The sequence below is a fragment of the Nicrophorus vespilloides genome, unplaced genomic scaffold (genome assembly GCF_001412225.1).
Source record: "Nicrophorus vespilloides isolate i.1.1-1 unplaced genomic scaffold, Nicve_v1.0, whole genome shotgun sequence".
Lineage (NCBI taxonomy): Eukaryota > Metazoa > Arthropoda > Insecta > Coleoptera > Silphidae > Nicrophorus > Nicrophorus vespilloides.
Window position 1 is genome coordinate 1 of NW_017096643.1, and position 22596 is coordinate 22596.

At 41.7% G+C, this 22596-nt stretch overlaps 5 protein-coding genes across 8 annotated transcripts; 2 read left to right on the forward strand and 3 right to left on the reverse strand.

Annotated features, from left to right (window-relative positions):
• The first annotated feature begins 324 nt into the window (after positions 1-324).
• Positions 325-2946, forward strand: LOC108557733. The gene is made up of 2 exons (XM_017914378.1): positions 325-676; positions 2255-2946. The coding sequence occupies exons 1-2, from the start codon at positions 626-628 to the stop codon at positions 2387-2389; spliced, it is 186 nt and encodes a 61-aa protein (XP_017769867.1). The 5' UTR covers positions 325-625; the 3' UTR covers positions 2390-2946.
• A 41-nt stretch (positions 2947-2987) lies between these two features.
• Positions 2988-10986, reverse strand: LOC108557732 (hydrocephalus-inducing protein homolog). The gene is made up of 20 exons (XM_017914377.1): positions 10822-10986; positions 10168-10758; positions 9266-10107; positions 9055-9206; positions 8673-9002; positions 8208-8585; positions 7533-8152; positions 7011-7469; positions 6464-6944; positions 6241-6410; positions 5762-6187; positions 5500-5706; positions 5280-5442; positions 5046-5215; positions 4847-4982; positions 4642-4787; positions 3881-4586; positions 3602-3829; positions 3401-3546; positions 2988-3337 (listed from the first exon to the last, which is right to left on the reverse strand). Exons 1-20 carry the CDS (start codon positions 10929-10931, stop codon positions 3010-3012), a joined length of 6789 nt encoding a protein of 2262 aa, XP_017769866.1. The 5' UTR covers positions 10932-10986; the 3' UTR covers positions 2988-3009.
• Position 10987: 1 nt separating this feature from the next.
• On the reverse strand, positions 10988-14139 carry LOC108557690 (hydrocephalus-inducing protein-like). Its single transcript, XM_017914325.1, has 10 exons — positions 14114-14139; positions 13661-13993; positions 13315-13596; positions 13188-13258; positions 12976-13131; positions 12804-12922; positions 12471-12744; positions 11639-12413; positions 11073-11579; positions 10988-11006 (listed from the first exon to the last, which is right to left on the reverse strand). The coding sequence occupies exons 1-10, from the start codon at positions 14137-14139 to the stop codon at positions 10988-10990; spliced, it is 2562 nt and encodes an 853-aa protein (XP_017769814.1).
• A 44-nt stretch (positions 14140-14183) lies between these two features.
• LOC108557691 (hydrocephalus-inducing protein-like) lies at positions 14184-20746 on the reverse strand. The gene is made up of 14 exons (XM_017914326.1): positions 20729-20746; positions 20256-20454; positions 19541-20196; positions 19253-19490; positions 18845-19195; positions 18098-18795; positions 17699-18042; positions 17151-17646; positions 16885-17082; positions 16183-16836; positions 15905-16126; positions 15315-15841; positions 14683-15258; positions 14184-14610 (listed from the first exon to the last, which is right to left on the reverse strand). Exons 1-14 carry the CDS (start codon positions 20744-20746, stop codon positions 14310-14312), a joined length of 5478 nt encoding a protein of 1825 aa, XP_017769815.1. The 3' UTR covers positions 14184-14309.
• Positions 20728-22230, forward strand: LOC108557749 (leucine-rich repeat-containing protein 15-like). Of its 4 annotated transcripts, XM_017914398.1 has the most exons (4): positions 20728-20806; positions 20948-21027; positions 21070-21945; positions 22006-22230. In XM_017914398.1, exons 2-3 carry the CDS (start codon positions 20948-20950, stop codon positions 21938-21940), a joined length of 951 nt encoding a protein of 316 aa, XP_017769887.1. In that variant the 5' UTR covers positions 20728-20806; the 3' UTR covers positions 21941-21945; positions 22006-22230. The 4 variants fall into 4 exon arrangements, with proteins under 4 accessions (XP_017769887.1, XP_017769885.1, XP_017769888.1 ...); XM_017914396.1 differs by lacking the exon at positions 22006-22230 and having other exon boundaries at positions 21070-21984; XM_017914399.1 differs by lacking the exon at positions 22006-22230 and having other exon boundaries at positions 21082-21984.
• Positions 22231-22596: the final 366 nt, after the last annotated feature.

The window sequence follows — 22596 nt, forward strand, 5'->3', positions numbered from 1 at the left end:
GGCGCCACTCGATTTTCAAAGTTGCGAGGGCACGCCACTACACAGCGTCTTTGGTCCCCAGATCAACATGTAATTTCTTTATAAAAAAAAATAATTTCCTAGTGTAAACTGGGTTATGCAACCAAGGTGCGCGTCTCATTGGTCGGCTTTGGCCTTTTCGTTGTTTTCCTGGTGCAAGTCAGGTGAGTGTCAGAGATGATTTTCTTTTTTGAAATAAAATCGCTGTGTTCTCGGCCCGAGAGTTTTCATTTATTGGTAGAATTGATGAGCACGAGTGTTATTATACTTTGCACTTGGTCTCGAACTGAGTCGCATTTCCTGACGCACGTCGCGCAATAAAAACTGTTGATCTCTGTAGCAGAAAGGTTATGTAACGACATTTAAAAAGCTCAGAGCTCGCAGATATATTCACAATTCACTACAAACCACTGACAAGAGCACACCGTGATTTGCATTCTCGCAAAAAGGGCCAAGCACTTTTTCATATTTCCATTACCCTCAATATCTTTACATTGAGTTTGGTTGGAAAAAGTGAAGGCCCATCTCCCATACTCTTCAACATTGAAGGGCATTGTTTAACTGAAGACGTCAACTCTATTTGCAGGGCACTACAAACTGTAAAAGAATGAAACCATCACAGGCTCGTATGCTTGCTCTGCGTTTGACTGTACCTCAGGTAAGTTACATATATTTCTATTTGTTATTGCTTCAACTATGGTTACTCTATTTAAAAATAAGTTTAATTAAAAAAAAAAAACAAACAAGGGTCATAACAAGTCACTTTAATGGTCAATAGCCCTTTGAAGCAGTTTTTTATTGAATTTTAATTTTGTAATTTTATTGTTGCTATAAATATTATTATTATTAAGTCAATTCCATGACACTTCTTGAAGTTTCTAATTCTGGTGTTTTCAAACTGATTGTATTTAACTGTTATTCACTGTTTACAGTTTACAAACTGCAATTATTACAATATTTATGTTCAAAAATTACTTTTATTCAAGAAAAAAAAATTAAATAATGTTTAAAAAATAGTCTCCAAATACTCATGTCATATTATATCTGTTATTTTCCGTTGAAACACACTTTCAAGAAATATTCCACAAATTTATATCTGTATTTGTCATATCAATTAAAACGTTGTATCCGGAAATTGTCTCCGAATTACGATAATTGGTATTTTTGATTGTCTATTGTAATAATATTTACTGAAAGATAATTATATTTAAATTGTCTACAACTAATTTTCTAAACGATGTTTTCATTGAAATAAGTCTGTGTATCATGACATAATGCTTGTAGGGTAATAAGATTCATATATTTTAAAAAATATATTTATATTAATTCATTTTAGGTTTAATCATTATAATAATCAATTTTGAGGTCACACTGATGCAATATAATTTCATTGATATTGTTCAGTATTTAGTTCAATGTGAATGTCGTAGATCTTCAAAATTAATAAAAATATTACATATAATAGAGATACATAGTTAGTATATTTTTATTATTTAAGTTATTTTGGATAGGTTAGTGTTAGTTTAGCATGTGAGAATCTTTAGGGCGGATCTATTTTTAGTATACAGCTCTCGGAGACTTTCTAACGCTAATAATGATTTAACCATTAATGCTATTTTCATTTCTCGAATACTTTTGGCGACTTTTGCGTTTGCTTTTTTTGGCGTAGTTTCAAATACACTTTTTTTCATTTCTCTACGCAATGAAAAAGTTATTTTTTAAATTTTCTAGCAATTCGATGTGATTATTTAATTAAAATGTGAAACAAAAATATTCCGATGATGTATGATAATGAACTAGTCTGCAATATTTGATAATTAGGAAAGACGGAAAGAAATGCAGAAGTGTAAACATTACTAATTATATCAGAAAATGTGTTTATGTTATTTGTTTGTGAACGGTTGGAGACCCAGGTTACTGTAAACATGTTCGTCAGCAATAGTGGTGAAGTTGTTTATCGTTGTGCGTGCTTCTTCTGTCTGCTGTGATTCGATTGATTTAAATATTTGCAAGGAAGTACGCATGCAAAGTGCATGTAAATATGGTCATAACAAGGCAGAAGACGCATCATGCCTTGATCATGCATTGACGTCACTGCATTTAAACCAATCATGAGCGCACCGCATGGATTGGATTCTCTTTGCGTAATGCTATTGTGATAAGACCTACTCTTATCATCTCTTATAAACTTAATGAGAAGCACTATATTTATTTACGTTTTGTTTGTTTATTTTAGAATGCATCAGCCGCTCAACAGTCCTCTCAGTTTGACAAATTAGTGTTCCCAACTGCGTTCCTGTTGGCCGGAATCGGAGTCGGCGTATCCTCCTTCAGCCTGAAGCAGCTGTTGGAGAAGCCTAGGCATCGCTAAAGTCAGAGACCATCAATACCAGCAGGAAGATGAGGATAGGAGGTCCAGTTTTATTTATTTTTAACCTGCGCTCAAATAACAACAAGGAAACAACACATCTTAAGATAAAGAAAAACTTTTTTTTTAATAATTGTACTCTGCAAGGAGAGAGACAGAGAGTTGATGATCGTTAGATGAAGAAGAGGTAATAGCAACATGTGTAACTGCGGCGAGGTTCACACAGTGCTCTCCTTCAAACGGTATAAATTCAAATTCATTTTTACCATCAACTCGGTTAGACCTTGCGCCTCTAACCTATCTTGATTTACTACCCTCATACAATCACAAGTAGCAGTAAACCAAAGTTTTGGAATTCGAATTTGAAACAAATATTGGATAAGAAGAAGGTTGATGAATATGGTAAACCAAGGTAGCCGATGAAGCGATCAACTGTAATATGTATAATAGGATGGAGAGATGCTCTACAGCGCGCTCCGCTTTACAACTCGCTACACTCTGTATGTATTATAGTATTATTGTAATTTAAATTATTAAAATGTTAGGTAGTACAATTGTAAGCTGGCTGCTTTTATTTACTATTATTATTACTTTCCTTCCAATAACGACCACCCCTTCATTATTTATTCAGATCTTAAATACACAGTCCATCTGATCTCTTCCAGGCTGTCATCTTCGCAGGTTATTGTTAGTTTTCCTATAGCCGGAAATTCCTGTTGCTTGCTGGCGACGATCTGTTGACTTAAAGTTACGGTAACTTTGGATAAGGTTTTCGGTTTGATCGTTTCGCTCGCAGGACGAACGATGAACACGTTTGCAGGATCTGCAACAAAGTTGAAACTTCTGGCGGCGGTGAAAGGATTCTTGAATGGAAGACTGGTTGCGACCCCTTCGTACACTATAAACGGTCCTTGCGGTTTAGGAGGAACGCAACGTCCGATCAGTGGAAATCTAATAGATTTGATGTATTTTTTTAGGGGTTTGAGAGCTAGTAGTTGCGTGTGATTTCCTTACGTGTAGTCGCCGAGGATGGCGGAGGTCAGAATGAGGTTGGAGCGAACGCCTCCGAGGTCGCTGGGCTCGAATTCCACTCGGAAAGTCCCATTGGTCTTTGGTTCGATGATAGCTCCTCCCTGCACCACAAAGTCCTCTCCTTCAACCTATAACAAGAAACCTATTATAACAAATATGTGCGATTAGGGAAATAATACATACCCTGGCTGATACATCGACTTTAGTATCTGCTGAATTGTACAGCTGCACGATTTTGGTGGCGCTCTGCCCTAGCTGCGATTCGATATGGATGGGATTCTCAGGCACCGGAGGTCCGGCGCTCAGTCGAAAGACGTATGGAAACTGCCCCAAAGTGGGGGCCGTCGCCTCGACGCTAGTCTCAAACTGCTCGCACTCCAGCAGAGGCTTATACTCGATGATCAATTCAAACTGCCGACAATCATGAAGATATGATACTGTCATAAACCTATTTCATATTACCTCATTGTACGGCTCGATGATCAACTTATCGTTGAAATGCAGATCTTTGCAGGTGGATGCCACGGAAAATAAAGCTTTTTCCCTGATGGGATTTTCCAACGTGATCTTGCATTGGACCGGACGTCGGGCGCAAGTTGCTAATTCGAAGACATCCAACGGCTCGCACTTGGTAATTGTCAGCACAACATCGTACTCGATGTACTCGTGCGTCGTCTCGTTACGAAATTTCACCTTGAAGCTGAGTTTGCCCTCGTTCAGCGCGTAAATTACCCATTTGTACGTCCTCTCGGACATGGCGGCGACATCCACGATTCCATTGCCGCACAACTTGTACAGAAGTTTACTCTTTTTCTTGCCCGTATCCCCCTGGGAAATCTGATTGATCACCGCAAACTGCTGTGATATTTTCAGCCAGTTCTTCAGCACCATCAGTTCCGTGTGGTAAGATTTAGCGGAAATTGTTCTTTCTATTTTGACGCAGGGTTTCGGCCTCAACGATTCCCCAATTAAACCGTAGAGGATTCCTTGACCTTCGGGTAGAGGCAGGAACAGCTTGCCTTCGTGAGTCTTGTGATCGGCCGTCATCAAAAGAGGTTGATAATTGACGGCAAATGATGCGGAAGACTTTGCAGTGATGAACACCTCCTCCACGAAATCGAAGAATTGTCCGCTCAGCGAAGGCGTGATGCTCCAATCCTTTCCAGTTCTTAAAAAGTCAAAATCGTTATTTTCAAATTCACCGTAATGCAATAAAAGCGTACGGATTTGCGATTGTTACGTTCTTTGTTTGGACCTCGCGCACTGGACACGAGAACTTTAAGATCTCTCGGGGAGGTGGAAGATTGACGCACGTGCCCACAAGTTCAAGACCCAAAGTTTTTGGAAAATTGTCGACACTTAATTGCGCCTGAAAATATTACAAATCTATAATACACACAAAAAAGTAAATAGTTCCATTATACTGACGACGCATCTGAGGAGACAATGGATCTGAGTGGGCGCGAATGTCACTTGATAGGTGACGCTGGTTCCTGGCGAGATATACCCGTCTAAAGGAATTACTGAGAATTCTGTCTGTCTCTTGCCCAGCATCCATCTGTACCTGCGACGAAGATTTTTTTTAGATTAATTGTATTTCCATCCATTTTCATTTTTCATCATTTACTTTCCTCCTATGTCGCCGGTGTTGAAGAGGGTCACACAAAAATCGTTCGAGTAGCCTTTGATGACGCTCCCGAAACTGATGCGATCGGTGTCCAAATAGTAATCGGCAGCAATACACGAAGATTTGAACATGCAGATCGGATGAACTTCATCTTGCACTTGATAAAACACCTTCAGTAGCGAGCATCCGTTAAAATTTATTACAATTGAAAATATGAATGAACTAAGAAACCACCTGATTCGTGAAAAGAGGCATCCTCTCATGCGGATTGAAGTTGAGTGTGAATTCGCACGACTGTCGTGAGTACAGTTTTGTCCATTTCTTTGGCAAAATTTTCACCGTTTCATTCACGAGCCTGTTCTCCTTCTCCTCCGGGGACTCCACATATTTCTCTGACCTAAACACACGAATGTTTATTAATTCAAATTTAATTGAGGGATGACAATGCACTTACTCGCCTACGCTTTTCGTATCTTTCTTGCCTTTACCCTTCTTTCCTTTATTCTTCTTGTTCTTCTTGCTACCCTTGCTGCTCTTGCTGCTCTTCGAGCTTTTCTTCTTGCTACTTTTACTACTCTTAGTTTTCTTGCTGCTTTTGCTGCCTTTAGAGCTGCTCTTCTTGCTGCCCTTTTTACCCTTTTTCTTTTTTCGCTGCGCCTTCCTACAGCAAAACAAAACATAAATTCTAAATACATATATCTACTACAACAACTAACAGTTTGTTTTTTTTCACAGCAATATCTGATGGGCTGATTTCGGGCTTTTCAAAGTCAGCATCGAGTATCCTCTTGGCCCTGGAGAAGATGGGCAATCTGTGATGCAGATCGAAGTATATGGTGATCGGGCATTTGGACAGGTTGAGCACTCGTACCCTTTTCTTCGCGGTCTTGTCCAGAGGTACCGGGCCCAAATTCAGCAATTTATCTTTGGGTTCTTCTAACTCGACTACAAGAGGTGTTCCGATTCCAGAAATGGTAACTATCTGAGGTCTTCCGTTGATGTGGACGATCACATCGTCGTTGTAGCGTCGCGACTCCATAGGATGGAAGTACAGGACGATCCTGCCACTTCTTTTCGGCGCAATCGTGTTAGCCTTATTCACGAGACATAGATGCTCCAGAGGATCTCCGAGCAACTCAACACTGGATACATATCATATTAATTCAGGTTTGTTTATAACACAACTTACACTTACAGCATAGGTCCGATATCGTTGTTGATTATATCCAGATTGGCTTCGTAATAGGTTGACTTCTCCTTCTGAACCAAACATGCGCCAAAATCGAATTCCTTGAACGACAATTTAAATTTTGTGCGGCACGTGGAGCATATTAAATTCATTGAGTACGTTGGTCCGTAAGTCACCTAAAATACTGTTTAGGTCAAAGTAAGTACTTCCGATCACTTTAGATTTAGACCTTCATGCTAATCCTGATTGACTTTTTGATGAGATGTTTTACAGGTTTCAGCGTGGTCGTAACTTCCACCTCACTGCCGCTCTTCACGTATCCTTCTTTCTCTTTGAAGCAGATGCAAATGTAGTCTTCGTAGTACTTCTCCAATATATCTAATTTATAGTAAAAGCCGACGGCTCCGACGTTACCCACCGAGAACTTAATAGTATCCTGCTTCAACGCTATCAACTGTTGATTGAATTGCACGTGAACATACAAATCTTGTTTTACAATGAACTTTATTATGATTACCGAACTTAGTTCAATGGAATTCTGGTTGTTTGGATCTAGATCGACCTCCTCGATGGCACTCACTAACTTGACAGACGTCTGCACTTGGTAACAGTTACCAGTCACCACCAAACTTAAGGGTTTCTCCATCCTCTCGACTCTGCACAATGGTGTGAACGTTATTTGACCAACAAAAATCGGATGAAAAGTTACTCTATAAATATATCAAATTATAATAAATATATGATTTCACATTAATAATTATATTGGTTGATCGAACTTGATTGATTTCTCCGATTTGGCTCTGACGAATCCGAACATCGGTTCAACGGTGAGCTTCTGAACACGACCTTCGGAATACAGCGAGGATTTCTTTATCTTGAACTCGAGCTGAATGTCCTCGTTGTTGACAAGGACAACTTCCTCGCCAACATCGATTCCAGAGACGGTGGGTTTCAACAACTTCGTTCTGCTCTTGAAGTAGACGCAAGGTTCACGCGCCGTTCCCACCAACAAGAACTTCGTTAGTAAGTCGTACTTATCTATGTGGAAATTGTAAACAGTCTCAAAAACGCCGGTTCTTTGCGCTACAAAGGTGAACATGACCTCGCTCAACTTCCCTTTAAATACACGACCTTCGGGCGTCAAGCATTGGAACAGAGACATATTCTTTCCGCCCTTCGGTTTCTCCCAACGATAAGTGAAATCTTCCCCAGTGGGATTGATGATTGTGAATTTGCTGAAAATAAATACCAAAGTTATGAATGTCTAATGGACCTATGTGAACATGTGTATTATTTACTTGGTTTCGGGCATCCCAATTCCCAGGGTTTCGAATTCTATAACCTTCACTTCTCTCGAATCCAAAGGATCGCAGATTTTAGAGTTGCGACGTCGGAAATAGTCGCTCGGCTCAAGATTGAAATGATACAAGGGCAGAACGCTCTTAGTTCGCACCACGATGCTGGGACATCTCTGATCTGGGTGCAGGTTCAGTAAATCTGCGCGTACGAAAATCTCGTATTCGTATGCTTCGTACGGACTGAATGTGATGGTAAAAAGCTGCTTATCTCCTGGTTGAACGGCAATCTTTTGCGGTCGAATGGCGAAAGGCATAACATCGAAATCGGAGAATGCCTCTTGCTCATCACCGCCGATGCTCGTGGATGACCCGCTGAAGAGACTTGAACGCGAGGTCTTTGGTCTTGAATTCGAAGAGCAGAATCTTTCCTCGCCGGAGAGGTGTTCAGGACGAAGTCTGTAGCAGCTTTGCGGCCGGATCAACGAAGTGGAAGACTTCTTTGAAAATGCTGAAACTTCAGAGTTGAACTTTCTTGGAAATTCCTCGTGCATGGTCAGCGTCCAATCGATTTCCAGTGGAAGACTCGAAGTGTTCGTTAGGGTAAAATTCTTCTCTTTAGTCTTTAAAATATTTTAATATTAATATTGTAAATAAGAATCATTTTTAGAGAGTTGCCTCAAACATAAAAGTATCCTCGATCATTATCTCGGCAAAGTCGCATTCGTATGAGCAGTAATCGGAGATCACACTGAAGTATAGCTGAAGAAATCTATCGCTATTTTCGATTACTTCGATGGGAGGCTCCTTGCGTTCCTTGATAGTCTTCACCTTGCAGATACTTGCATCATCTCCAATACTAGATGACCTCTTTTCGCTAGTTTTAGATTCAAGCTCTTCATCGAAAACCATCTCCTGCTCCTCCTCGATGGAATTTAGAGAAGAGACGAAATGCATGGGCTGCCACACAGTAAAGTGTTGCCTCTCGTCCCAAGATAGCAATTCAATATCCGGATTCTTGTACCTAATTTTGCACAATTTGCATTCGATTCGTTCCTAAGAATTACATTTCAATTAAAGTTGCTTGCAACCAATAGTAAAGGGTGATGGTTTTCTATGCTCAAAAGAAAAAATAGGACATACCTTGGTGAAAGCGATCGGCTCCCTGGCGTAGAACGTGGCAATGATGTCCTTACAGGCGCCAGGCTTCAGGTGTCCAATTGCCGGGATGAACACCAAACTATCGTTGGGTTCAAATGAGAACTTGTACACATCTGTTTCAGAAACGTTACGGATCTTGAAGAACAGTTTATGTAGTTTATTGATGTAACGGCAACCAAAGTCGAGGTCGTAGCACGGTTTCAGCACCTCCTGAAACTCCTCCAGACTCTGATTCCGTGACCAATTCGAAGTATTCGTCACCAAACCCTCCAAAATAACCATCTCCTTGTACCCCTCGCCCGACACGTTTATCTACAAAATAAATCGGATTAAAATCAACAACGAAATTCAATGAAACAATTACTTCGTAAATTTCAAATGGATTGTTGATGATGAATAGATGGATTTTACTGGAAATTCGCTCTTCGCAATTTGGTCGAAACTCCAGAGCAATAGTGTTCGTCTTAAAGGGTTTCAATTCGACGACCAATGTGTGCTTAAATTCCTGAAGAAGATCTATGTTGAAGAACAATATAATTATATTATGTTAAATTAAACCACTGGTGTGTACACACATTCTGTGGTGCAGATTTTTTGGAGAGCCTCCGAGAATTCCTCTGGTATAAGGAAAAGCATCTCCTTGTCGTCGTCTTCGACGCCCAGCAAAACTTTACACGGAATTTCTCCAGAATTTTTAATGGAAATGTTACGCCTCTCTACCGCTCCGACCATCAATGGATTGAAAACGATTGCGTGCTGATCCAAGATGCGATCCATGCGCGGTTCGACTATGTCAATTACTGGTAAATAACCTTCCCCGAGGAGATTTAATTCGAAGATCCTCTCACCCATCAGTACGGATATCTCCAGGATACCGTGGAAGACCTCAATGGCGTTTGGTTTAAAGTTGACGGTAATAACTTGCTGTTTGTATGCTTCCACCTCGCACTCCAATGGATGAACGTCGAATATATCAAAACCCAAACGAATGCTGCATGTGATCTTCGCTCCGATCATACCGACATTTCGAAACCTCATTTTCGCCTCCTTCGCAACATTCAGACACGTCTTGTTGAAGTACAACTCTTTCGAGGTTTTGATAAAGACTGGATCCAAACCAAGCTGTTCGCGACACGCAAATTCCTCCAAATTTTCAACTACTCTCACCTCGTTGAAGATGTCCTCGTAATTCTCGAAATCTACGCTTGGAGTGCATCCTCTTCCGATCAAATTTAATATTCTTCCACGCTTATCTTTGCCGAAGCTCTCGCTCACAATGAACATGACCGATTCCTCGAATAAACCAATTTTCTTTGGAGTGCAACTGATCTTGATGAATGCTTCCGAGCAGCCATCAACGATCCCGGTGGACGAAGTCACCGAGAAAATCCCTTCCGTTAATATTGTCGCCTTCGGCCTAAAAGCAAATGCATTTGATTGTCATTTACCACATTTGCGAACATTTCCATTTACTCACTTCTTATCCGATTTACTACTTTTGCTGCTCTTGCTTTTTTTACTCTTCTTGCTGCTCTTGCTGCTTTTCCCGCTACTCTTCTTCGTCTTGCTCTTTGAAGTCTTCGAACTCTTCTTGGATATGACCGAAGCCTTCTTACCTTTCCCTTTACCCTTTTTACCACCCTTCTTTCCGCCCTTCTTGCCTTTTTTCTTCTTCGCCGTCTCCAATTGCTTTCTCATCGAAATCACGGCGTAGGTGAACGGGTACTTTCCGAGATTCTTCAGGATGACTTCCTTGACTTTTGCCGTCTGCACCAACTGATGTCCAAAGTTCAGATCGATGGGCGGACACAAGTCGAAGGTGGAACAGTAAACTTTAGCAGAAACGTTGAGCTCGAAGCTGCTCACTTCGCGATCGATGCTCGAATCCAGAAACTGGCAGAAGAACACCGGCAAACTGTCGAAATTCATGGGTCTGCACGGACAGAAGCGTATCTTAAGTTTGGCTGGCACATTGGGTTTCAGCACTCCGTTCTCCGGGCTTATACTAAAACTGCACTTTATCCTTGTTTCCTCCTTGCAGTCTAACTTGCTCTGGGTAATTTCAAATCTGTAAACAATTTTAATTTTACATTAATAAAAATACTTATACACTAAGTGGATGTTTGTGTACTTATATCTTATATCGTATTTAGATCTGTTGGTCATCACGTATTCCTGCACGAACTGCGAGTTGATCTTGACGTCTCCCAGGTCCATCTTCATCGCGTATTCGATGTTCATCTCGAAGACATCTGCAGAGAGTTGGATTGTTTCCGAAAGCAGTGGCTCTCCACATTTCAAGTACATATCGTAAAACTAATGCAACAACGAAAATAAATCATAACATGGATAAGTTGTATATATATATATACATCTATTTGCAGATTCATTCTGGGGACGCTCTCCAGTTTGACGGCGTAATACTCAAAGATGAGTCGCACATCGCTCATGGGTTCCACGTATCCACGTCTCCTCAACGGCACGAATACTTTCAGCGTGCCCTCATCATCGACCAACCTCCAATTCAACCCGAACAAACACCGATTCTTTAGAAACACATCCTTACAGTTTTTGGTTGCAATCACGATACGCTCAAAGACGACGTCGCGCGGTTCTATGTCAACTGAGATGTTACAACCTTCGCACGCAAGATTGATCAACTCCACGGCAGGATTGTTCTTAATAGTGAGCACGATTTGATCGCGGAACGTTCCGCATTCTCCCGGATGGCCGAACACCGAGAGGAACTCGGAGTTGTTTGGACCCACAATGAAGTTGTTCGCTTCAATGCCGAAGATGTCATCGTTACCCTCCACCAGACATACGTTAACCTGACACGGCATGTACGAATTCGAAATTATATTCAGCTTACCCTCCATCTGCAGGCAACTGGGAGATAATGCAAAAGTTTCGTTGGGGTTATTTATAAAAAAATAGAAAATATTTACTTGAGATTGTCAACTTTTTGGGCTACAATAGGGCCGAGTTCGAAGAGATTCTGCTCCTTAAAGAAGACGCAGTTCAAGTCCACCTTCCTATCTATTGATACGGTCTCGAAGAGCATTTCCGGTTCCATGTAGATTCTCGGTATATCCGACTTTCCTTCCAACCATAAGCTAAAGATCCTTGGCGAACAGATTGCTTCCAACGTGTAGACGTGCTCGTAATCTCCGCAGTGGTCCGGGCAAAAGTACACGTCGAACGTCAGCTTTTCGCCTATTTGCAGGATACGGCGCGGCGTGAACGACTTAATTTCTTCGACCATTTCGAACACTGTACTTTGGTCTTGCTGTTCTGCAACTTTGCTACGTTTCTTTCGGATCTTCGAGGACTCCGAGCGTTCCGTTAGCGACCTCTTCTCTTTGGATAAAGATGAACGTTGTGCGGTCAACGATGATGTCTGTAATCGTTCGGAAACGCTGCCAATGGACTTTTCAATCTTTGCCTCCGATACTAACAAGGATATGTTCTCCTCTGAATCCGTGTCTTTGTTGGGTGCATCGTACACTAAGAAATTCATAGAGATGTTCTTCCGTCTGTTAGCCTTCGGCTCAGTCAGGATACTGTACAATTCGTCGCGTTCCTCCAGCTTTTCTGTGAGGCTCTCTTCCAGCAGCTGTACAGCTTCCAACAAATCTGGAAGTTGAATCAAATTGGCGACAATATCTTCACAAAACTCTTCCCGTCCTCTATGCGCATTAGCAGCAATCAAAATAGGAATCCCTAAAAGATATAAAATGAATTCCAATGTATCAGCAAGGACAGTCTTAACAAATATACCAATTTCTTGCCTAAGCAATTCTTCCGACGGTGTCAAAATTTTCGTGTCGATTTTCTTTTCCTCTACAACCACCTCCACAGATTTCACCTTCTCATCCTCGGATCCGCCAGCTTCGGAGACTTTTTTCGATCCCTTCTTCGAATCTATTTTTGATCCTTTTTTCGATTCCTTTTTTGAATCTTTCTTTTTGCCACCACCCTTTTTGAACTTCGGCGATTTTGGTGTTTTTTTCTTCTTTGGGCTCTTGATTTTAGGAGGTTTGGCCGGCAAAGGCTGTTCAACAACATAGGACGACATATAAAAATTTAACATTTCATAATATCAAGATTTACCTCGGTGAGAACACGATTCTTTCTATCCCAAAACTCCAGAATGTGCCTCAACTCCCAACAGTGAGTTTCCGCTTTGATTAGCGAATCCCTTTCTGCCGCCTCTTCCGGCGATAATTTGTCTAAAATACAATTAAGTAGGGAACATCAGCAAATCGATACGATTGCAAAAAACCTTTATCCTTTGCTGATTTCTTACTCCCTTTACTCGACGATTTTTTGCTGCCCTTGCTCTTTTTAGAACCCTTAGATCCCTTTGGCGATTTCTTCGACAATTCTTCCGAATCCTTCGTCTTCTTCGAATCGGCTTTGGAACCGCCACCCTTCTTCGCTGTAATAAATAATCGAAATAAACAAAGAATGATAAATTTAAAAATTAACACCAACAATCTTTGGTTTTGGGTCTTTTGGCAGCGGTCATTAGTTTCTTGCCACCCTTCTTTCGTTCCAACTTTGCTCTGCAAGTTACCATTACAGTTTACAAAAATATAATCAAAAGCTTACAAATTTATACTGTAAGGCCAATTTTCGTCGTGCGCTATCCTCCTTGCGTTTCTTCAGAAAGTACTCTTTGAAGAGCTTCAAATCTTGCTCCGAGAGATTTGCAAAATCATCGGCGTTCATTTCAACAATCACCTCCAATCGCTTCTTTTTCTCCTCGGTAAATTCGTTCAGCATCGCCATCTCATTCAATCTCTTGCATTCGTGATCCTCGAACGAATACGACAGATATATGCACTGCACATATCGAATATTGCCGATGCTCTCCAGAATACCTTTCAGAAGCATTTGAGGTCTGCAAATAATAACACCCGTAAAACATTGTATTTCCATATATATAACTCCTTTGAAAGAATAACCTGCGAATGAAGACGCTGTCGAGGCTCTCCAACACTAAACCGCGTTCGAATCTTCGCAGCATTACACTCAAGATATCGAGGAAGTACTGCTCCGGTAAATTCATGAAAACCTCTGGATCCAATTTCTTCTTCCTCTTCGCGCCACTTCCGTTTGACTTCTTAGAACTCTTCTTACTACTTTTCGATGTCTTCTTACTGCTTTTCGAGCTCTTTTTGCTCGATTTCGATGAACTTGTTTTGCTCTTTTTCTTGCTCGATGATTTAGAACTCTTGGAACTCTTCGGGCTCTTTTTCGCTTTGATCGGTTTCGGCGGAGGTTTCTTCTGTTTTCCGCTTAGGATTAAAGATACCTTCTGTTCGAGTTCATCGTAGCAATCTTACGAATTTTAAATTTATCATTTTTTTTTGCATAGTGCGAATGTTGAGAGAATTACCTGCACTCGGATCTGTTACCAAATCGGTTTCGGATGCGATGTCATCGAAAGACTTGTTGATTTCTTCGTTGACTTTGATCGCGGCTAAAGTGAGATTGATGGCAAGTGCTTCATATATTAGCTGATCTGCGCTGTAGACGGGTATATCCAATTTCCTGCCGGCCCGATTCGCCGCCACCAGGTAATCTTTTGGTAAAAATATGGAATGGAATTGATTAAGTTTTTGGAACTTTTGGTGAAGAAGGAAAAGAGTTGAAACCAGTTTGAGGGGCTCCGTGGAAAATAAGCAGAATTCCCTCGCGGAAGTAGGCCGGATCTATGTTTTCGACGTTCGAGTTATCCTCGATCTCGTAGATCGACTTAGTCACCGTAGCAGTAATAGTCGACTTCGTATTATGCAGATTTGCGATATTCTCCTTCAGAAGACATCGGATATCGTCGCGGCTTTTGCCTTCTAACGGATCCATAATATCATCCATGTCTACGCTGTACAGACTTCCTTCAAATTCGCCCTCCCTGCAAAGAAGAAAGAACATAATCACAAACAAATTATAAAAGCTTGTGATAATGACGATCTTGTTGTCTTACCTAGACTCTGATAGTTGTATGGCTTGTTCTCGCATAATCTCTTCCTTGATCTGCAGTTTGAGAAAGTTTCTGAGCGAGCCCATGACCTCGTAGTAGGTCTTGATCATCGATTCAGGAAGGCTGTCTCCAACGCTACGGGGCTGAACGTACAACCTGCTCACACCGTAGAAAAGCAACAATGTGTAGATGACGTCGTCCTCAAAGTCCACCAAATCATCGAAATCAGAGAAGAAGAATTCGACTGGGAAGGCAGAGTTGTTGGTGATTGTGAAAGACTTGATATTATCGGGACAATATGGCAACGAGGGCTCATAAACGAGATGATCTTCAATTATAACCAGCTCCGTTTGCAGACCGTAACCTTTCAATGGAATCGTCACGACGTCCGGGTTTTCTTCGATGTTAATCACCAGCTTCCATTCGACCTTGCCATGAAACTTGGGTTGGAAGTACAGCTCCAACAGCTGCGACTTTCCTACCTCCAAATTACCTTCAGTATTGTACGTGAAGAACAAACGCATATCCTTTTTTTGCGGGCAAAAGATACTCACCGTCCATTTGCATGAAACGTTACCACTGCACAAAATTTTCTTTACATTTTCTTACCATACAATTAGTTGATATACGTTTACCTATTGGTGACGATCACCGATTTCTTCAGACAATTCCCGCATCTTACTTTTCCAAAATCGATGAAACTATTCAGAAAGGTGATTTTAGGCAGCGTGACAATTGCTTTGATCTTGAACTCGAGTTTCGGTCCATCGATAATGGAAGCTGTTAGTATGGCTTCGACCGTGTGATCCAGGGTCACGAATATCTTCTTGTTGGGTTTGAACACCAAGAATGGACCGACTTTGTTCCGCTCGAAGACCAAACTCAGACCAACATCTTTGTTTCCGTTTACCGAGAAGCCTTTGTGCCAGATGACACGCGAATAGAAGGGATTGTACTTGATCGGATCCAAATGGATGTCGACTGCGGAATCGACGACGACGTATCCAAAATCAACGGTGTAGGAGGGAAGCAGCAGCCCGGGAATAGTGGGGTTCTTGTTGTAGTAATAGTCTTGGATAAGATTCGGCTTGAAAAGAAGATGCTCCATGCAGAGTTGCCTCTCAATGGCCATGCAGATATCAATCATCGTCGGCATTTTTGCCTTGAAATTCAAAACATATAATCATGAATTATTCATTGAACATTCGGCATGTGTTGTGTGTACTTCATAATAGATGATTTCCCAATCGCCTTCGAATCCTTCAACTCTATCCTGTTGTTTCGGTTTTACGTTCAAATGTTCAGAATACAGCAGCTCCGAAATTGCTTGATATGAGAGTTCATTCACGTAGTCAGATTGAAATTCCGGCCTCGGAAGATTGAAGTAGACCTGCGGATGAACAGCACATCCTTTGACAGTCAGCATGACTACAGCTTGAAAGCCGATCTGTAAAATCCCAACCTGTACTTTTCATAGAACTCTAATACAATACTAGTACGCACTTCGAGCTCGATGTATTCGGTAAATAGACCGACGATTCCCGGAAAGTATGTCACTTTGAAATGGACGGTATCGCCTGCGGGAACCGTACCCTGCAAGGGCTCCACTTGCATCCACCTGGGAATCGGCTTGAACTCGCTCGACGTCTCCCTGTAGCACACGTTGAACTGTAGAGGCGTGTAACCGGTATTATGCAACGGACATTGCTTCGTGCTAACATTGTTGATGCCTATGATGCCGAAATCCACTGTCATATTATCCAATTTGTAGTTGATCTCGCTTGCCGTTGCTTTGATCTTCAGCACCTCGATTTCTCCTCCTTCGACGAAGCACATTGCAGCAGCATTCACGGTTGTCAGTGCAGGTGGTTTTATCTGTACGGAAATATATTGAACTTCGTACGGTGCAAGCATTCCTTTCGAAGGAATCATATCGAGCATCTCGTACAGCTCGTCCACGCACTGATACTCCTGAATCGCCCTGTACAGATCGGTATCGGCCTTACTCTCCTGCAGAGTGTAATTCTCCAGCAACGGATACAGTATGTTCTTCACGGCAAACTCGTCAATTGCATCAATCTCTTCCTCTTCGTCAACATCCAACTCCACCACGTGATCATCATTTGTTTCGCAAACTTCTTTCGATATACTCGGCGTCTAATTGACTAATAAATAAATTGGTGTATTTAATAATGTATAAATTACCGTCACAAAATCGACGTCCTCGACGTAAAATGCTTGCTCAATCCAACCCCATTCGTAGAAAACTGGAAGAGGACTTTTGTTCTTCATATAAATTATCCTATAGCTTGGCCATTCGCTCGGCACGTACTCAAAATTCACTTCTGAAGGCATGAACTCGATGTTTGGATAGTTCACTGTACCTGACAACATGATTTTATCCTTGAATGAGAGAAATAATTGATTTATTTAATCGATTATTATTGGATATATAAATATTGGATATATACTATTTTCGGATGATTCTGGTAAATGATGGTGATCAGTCCGTTCTCTGTGAAGCACCTCCGATCTCTCTGGGGAGGATCGAAGCACACGTAAAAGGTGACGGAGCCCGAAGGTGATAGTGACGTGGACAGCTTCTCTAGAACTTCGTCTTCGTGCAGCAACTGGAAGGGCGATTCGATGCTGATGGTAAAGATGATTTCGATGTCCGTGCAATTGGTTAAAGTGAGATCATCCTCAAGGACGGCCGTCGTTTCCTCCTGACTCACATCCATTCGGAAAAGCAGCATGTTTTTGGAAAAGTGGATTTCCGGGTCTTGAAAGAACGCCGAGATACGCGACGTCAGAATGTTGCGGATCTGAGAGTCCCTATCGAGCTTAGCGAACAGTCGAAACACTTCATCCACTTCGCGCGGCTTCTCCGAACTTGCTTCTATGATGATGGTGATCGTCTGTCCTGGCATCAGATCGCACTGCTGCGGTATGAATTTAAAGATACCTCTGAAACAATGAATAATTCAAAATTCAAAATGTTTAATTCTTTCGTTCTTACGGTGGTTCCTCGAATTTAAAACTGCGCAGCTTAGTAATTTGGGTCCAGCAAAGATGGTGCATCTGCTTGCCTTTGTTGACCATCGTGAGCGTCATTGAGAATTTGTGCTTGGTGAAGACAGTTCCAATAGCAAATTCTGGATCGAGTAGCGGATCGCAGAGAATGCTTCCACCTTCGCACTCACCAACCACTTCATACACATCCGTATCGCCTTTCTCCACTTGAAGACGTAGGATGTTCTTGAATTTACCAGGATAGTTTCCGAATACCTCTAGGTACATAGTCTTGCTGCTTTCAGGCGGCAGATGCATATCGTTCTCTTTCACCGTCAAAAATTCACCAATCTAAGAGCAAAAATAGGAATTTTACAATTATTTTAAAGTATTCTTCTAGACTTACCACGCGAAACGTTAGATGGGCGGGAATGGGTGAATCATTTGTAACCAGGATCTCACGTTTGATGGTCGTTAATGTGGGAATTTTACCCAAGTTCATCGAATCCATATTCAGATCGATACACGGTCCTCTACTGTTCACGTTGATCTCGCACACCTGCTCCGCCGATTCCGCCCCGAAGATATTCACCCGCAAGAATCCATTAAAATACCCAATTATTTCAGTTTTTACTGTCACGTTAATCTCCAATAATGACTCTGGTTCGACGTACGCTTCGGTGATGTCCGTGCTGATCTCTAAATCCTCGTCGCCGTCGTTGGTGATCTGTAGGTAGCCCGGATAAATGGATGTGTTCTGTAGGACAACCGTTTTCATATACGGCTCGGTGATGAAGATACTCTTGAGATCTATTTTAGGTATATTGCAGATGATCTTCGGAGTGCAAGAGTGATACTTGAGGTTGATGGAACGATTGTTCTGAGGCGAACCCCACATCGTGAGAGTGAGATTTGCAAATAGCGAACCCAATTTGTTGGCGACAACAGTGAGCGCAACTGGTATCCTCGTGTACGCCTCCACCAAGCCCTTCCTTGGTACACAAGTGAACTCCCTCGGGGATGAATTGACCTCCTCTTTAGGACTCATCTCCGAGTACTCCTCCAACGTGTAGCTCGGCTCGTTTCCATCTTCCGGTATCTCAGCTTTGAATTCGATGGGCACTTGCGACGTGTTCACAAGGTTAAAATCGACGGTAATGGGATAACCTTAATCCAAATATTGCAAATATGAAACAGCAAATAGGTGTGGACATATTAAATGACGGTATACCTATTGGTATCTCGCCTAGATCTATCTCTTGCACGTCGAAATTGAGCAACGGGCAGACGATGTTTCCGCTGAAATTGAACTTGAGAATCTTCTTCGATTCGACGATTTCGAAGCATACGTCTTCGATGAACCTGCCGCGCGTCTCCGATGAAAAAATGATAGACATGTTCAGCTTGGAATTGGGAAACACTTCGAAGTTGTCTGTGGTCGTGCTAAACTCTCCACCGAATTGCGTTTCCGTTGGAATATAACGAACCGTCCCAGGTATCGGACCTAAATCATATATGAATTAAGGAGTTTACGTTGATTTAGGTTATATACTTTGCGAACCTTGATTGGAGAATATTAGCTCGTACATATGGACCGCACGCACGTAGATATTCTGGGCATCAATGTCCTCCACGTTTATGTTGATGGATGGTCCGACGCAGCAGCCGACCAACTTGATGGGTATCCTCTGCATCCTTCCGGTCAGTTGAAGATAAGTAATTGTCTCGTAGCTTCCAACAGCTTTTGGAGCAAATATTATGGGAAATACGATTTTCGATCTAGGCCACAGTTCGCCCGCCTATAATTATCAAATTCTCATCGAAGCTGCATTAAGAATGAATGAATTACCAATGGATCAATGATGATGTTCGCATCGTGAAAGAGGATCTCTTCGTCGATATCTAGATCTTCGGTCTCGTCCTGCAGGATGCGATCGTAAATGGCCCTGTTCATTTCGCGGTCGGCGATGTGATTGTGAGAAAGAACGTTGTCTCGTGATATCTCGTACAGTCCCATCTCCCCAAACTTATCCTTGAGCTGCCTTTCTCGCTTCAGCTCCTTTTCTGCGTTGCCTTCCGGTTTCCACTTGAAATCCACGCAGAAGCCGCTCCTGTTCTTTACCTCGTAATTCACTTGCGTGGTAAGACCAAGGAAGGTGGGCTTAAACTCTATGCGATTACCGCCCAAACAGACGTCGACCTCTTCACCGTCGCCCTCCAGCTCCACCGTCAGCTGCTCTCCGGTCTCCAGCGATATCAACAGAGTCTGACTGTTCAATCCGATCCTCTGCGGTTTAAAATAGACGGAGAGTTGAAAAAGTTCGTTGGGATTGATGATGCCTCGATCTGGTTTTAAAGAGAACGGAGACCAGGTGCGAGCAACGTACGTCGCAGGAATCGAACCCAGATTCCTTACCAGCAACGTTCGCTCAGTCTGGATGTTAACAGCGCCGGTAGGAAGAGTCACTCGGTCCGGTATATCTAGAAGGGGACGTGGACCAATCGCTGCAAGAATCCCAAATGAGAAATCAATCGTAATCGAAGTGAAACATTTTCATGGATACCTAGCACATCGAGCTCCAGACTTTCGCCGTCCGTGAGGAAAACGATTTTGTGGCTGTAATCACGCAACTCTTCTGCTGTGAAATCAATCTGCAATTGGTAAGACATTCCGGGCGCAATCTTGGTGCTCACCGCCTCCGAAGTGTGCTTCACGGAGAAATATCCGGATTCTGCGGACGCGATTCTCAATGGTTTAGACACCTGCAAAAAGATATTCATTAAAACTAATTTTCATTAACGACACTTAATGTTATTATTGAAAATCTAATAGCCATACGATTTCAGTTGCCTAGGGGGCCAGCTATCCTTAATCCGCCACTGCTTATAGCATATTCAAATACATCTATAATAAATCGTTCATCTAAACGTTTAAAATTAATGAAATTGCTACCGCATACATTGATTACATATTCGCAACCAGAATCGCAATTAATTACATTTTTTTTAGCGAATAACAATTTTTATCGTCCGTTACGGACTTCGATCTGCACATTGCACATACAAATAGTAGTTTAGCAAAATATATTTAGTACATACATTTTAGACTGCAGCGGTAAGCATGCATAAAATATTTAACCGTTGAATGTCTTTACAGTAATATTGATTTTCAAAAGGTGCTTTCATTCTGATTTAAAAATGCTTATACTATAAAGGTATTTATTACTAATATCTTGATCCTGTGTTTGAATTTTAGATGTTTATTCTCTTTATTGTGAGCATAATGGCGACAGCGGACGCCGTGAATTCAAATTATTATTTCGGGCCTATTAGAAGGTTTATTTATGCGCATGAGAATAATCAATATTGTAATCTTAGGCATCGTTTTAGATACAATTACTTGTATTGCGTGACCTGCAATTTACCCGTATTGCAATGGAATACATTGAGCAATGTGGATATGGAAATTGGGAACCTGATGTTGCAACACAGTCGCATAGAATCTATCGATAGCTTCGCCCTCTCCAAGATAAAAGGTCTGCGTAGCCTCGATTTGAGGTTTAACAGGATCCAAGAAATAGCAAGTAAAGCCTTCACAAGCTGCGATGTGATCAAACTAGACAACAATTTCCTGCGCGTTCTCAGACCAGGATTTCTCAACAACACCCACGTGCAGCATCTTTCCTTAACAGCGAATCACGTCATAGAACTTCCATCCGGTATCTTTCACGGAGGCAAACTCATCACACTTGACATTTCGAAGAATCAAATATCAAAGTTGTACGAGGATTCGTTCAAATTCGCTGAAAACTTGTGCTCCCTGAATTTGGCGTGCAACCGGCTGTACAGGATACCGTTGGGATTATTCAGAAATATGCAGTATTTGAAAGATTTGGACCTGTCAGATAATTTCTTGCGCGATCTACACTACGGTATGTTCGAAGGTTTATCAGAATTAAGAGAGCTCGATTTGGCCGGAAACGGGATCAGAGTGTTCGAGCCCAGCATGTTGGTCAGCCTCGACAAGTTGCAACGTCTTCATCTCAACCGTAATCATATACAGCGCGTGAACGCTGCAGAATTGATTAGTTATCTCAATTCGTTGGCGCAGATGGATGTTAGCGAAAATATTTGGGAATGCAAAAGTCTGGCACAGCTCCTCATGCACGCGCGCAACAAGAACGTCAAGATATTGCAGTACAATAAGTTCAACGAAAGCAATATCAAGGCCATCTCTTGCACCCCGTAGTATTTGTAATCAAAATTCAATAAACTTCACGCTATTGATGCTATTATTACCTCTTTCGTATTCAGCAGGGTGATGGGAACGCAATACTGAATTCCGGGTTGAAAGTTCTGAAAGACTACGATGTGTGGGGTGATCTTGAAGGTGGAAGATCCCAGTTCTCCGGATCTAGGCATTCGGTTCTGCTTGCAGAGCTGCTGGCACCTCTCCTCCGTGGACAATCTCATCTCCCTGATAAAACAGGAGGGCGACAACTGCTCCAAAAAGACAATAAAAATTGTTCGCAGCGCAAACACACTTTTCTCATACTTTGAACGATCCTCCTATTCTCTTCTCAAAATCCACGATCGTAGGTAGTAACCGCATTAAATCGCATTCGTTCCATTGCGGTTTACAATGCAAATCCATTATTATTAATTGTAATGCTCCTGTAGAGTCGATTAATGTATCTGCTAAAAATGAGTGTAAAAGTTCTAAATTCAATCAATCTAATGTCAATCGAGACGCTATCAAAGCCCATTCGATAAAACATTATTGCAAACAACATCATGCAACATTATTTCAAATGTTACTTTCTGTGTTATTGTGTTACAATCAGTTACAATCCAACACAGTTTTTGATAATTTTAAATTATAGCTTGTATGCAACCAACAATTTC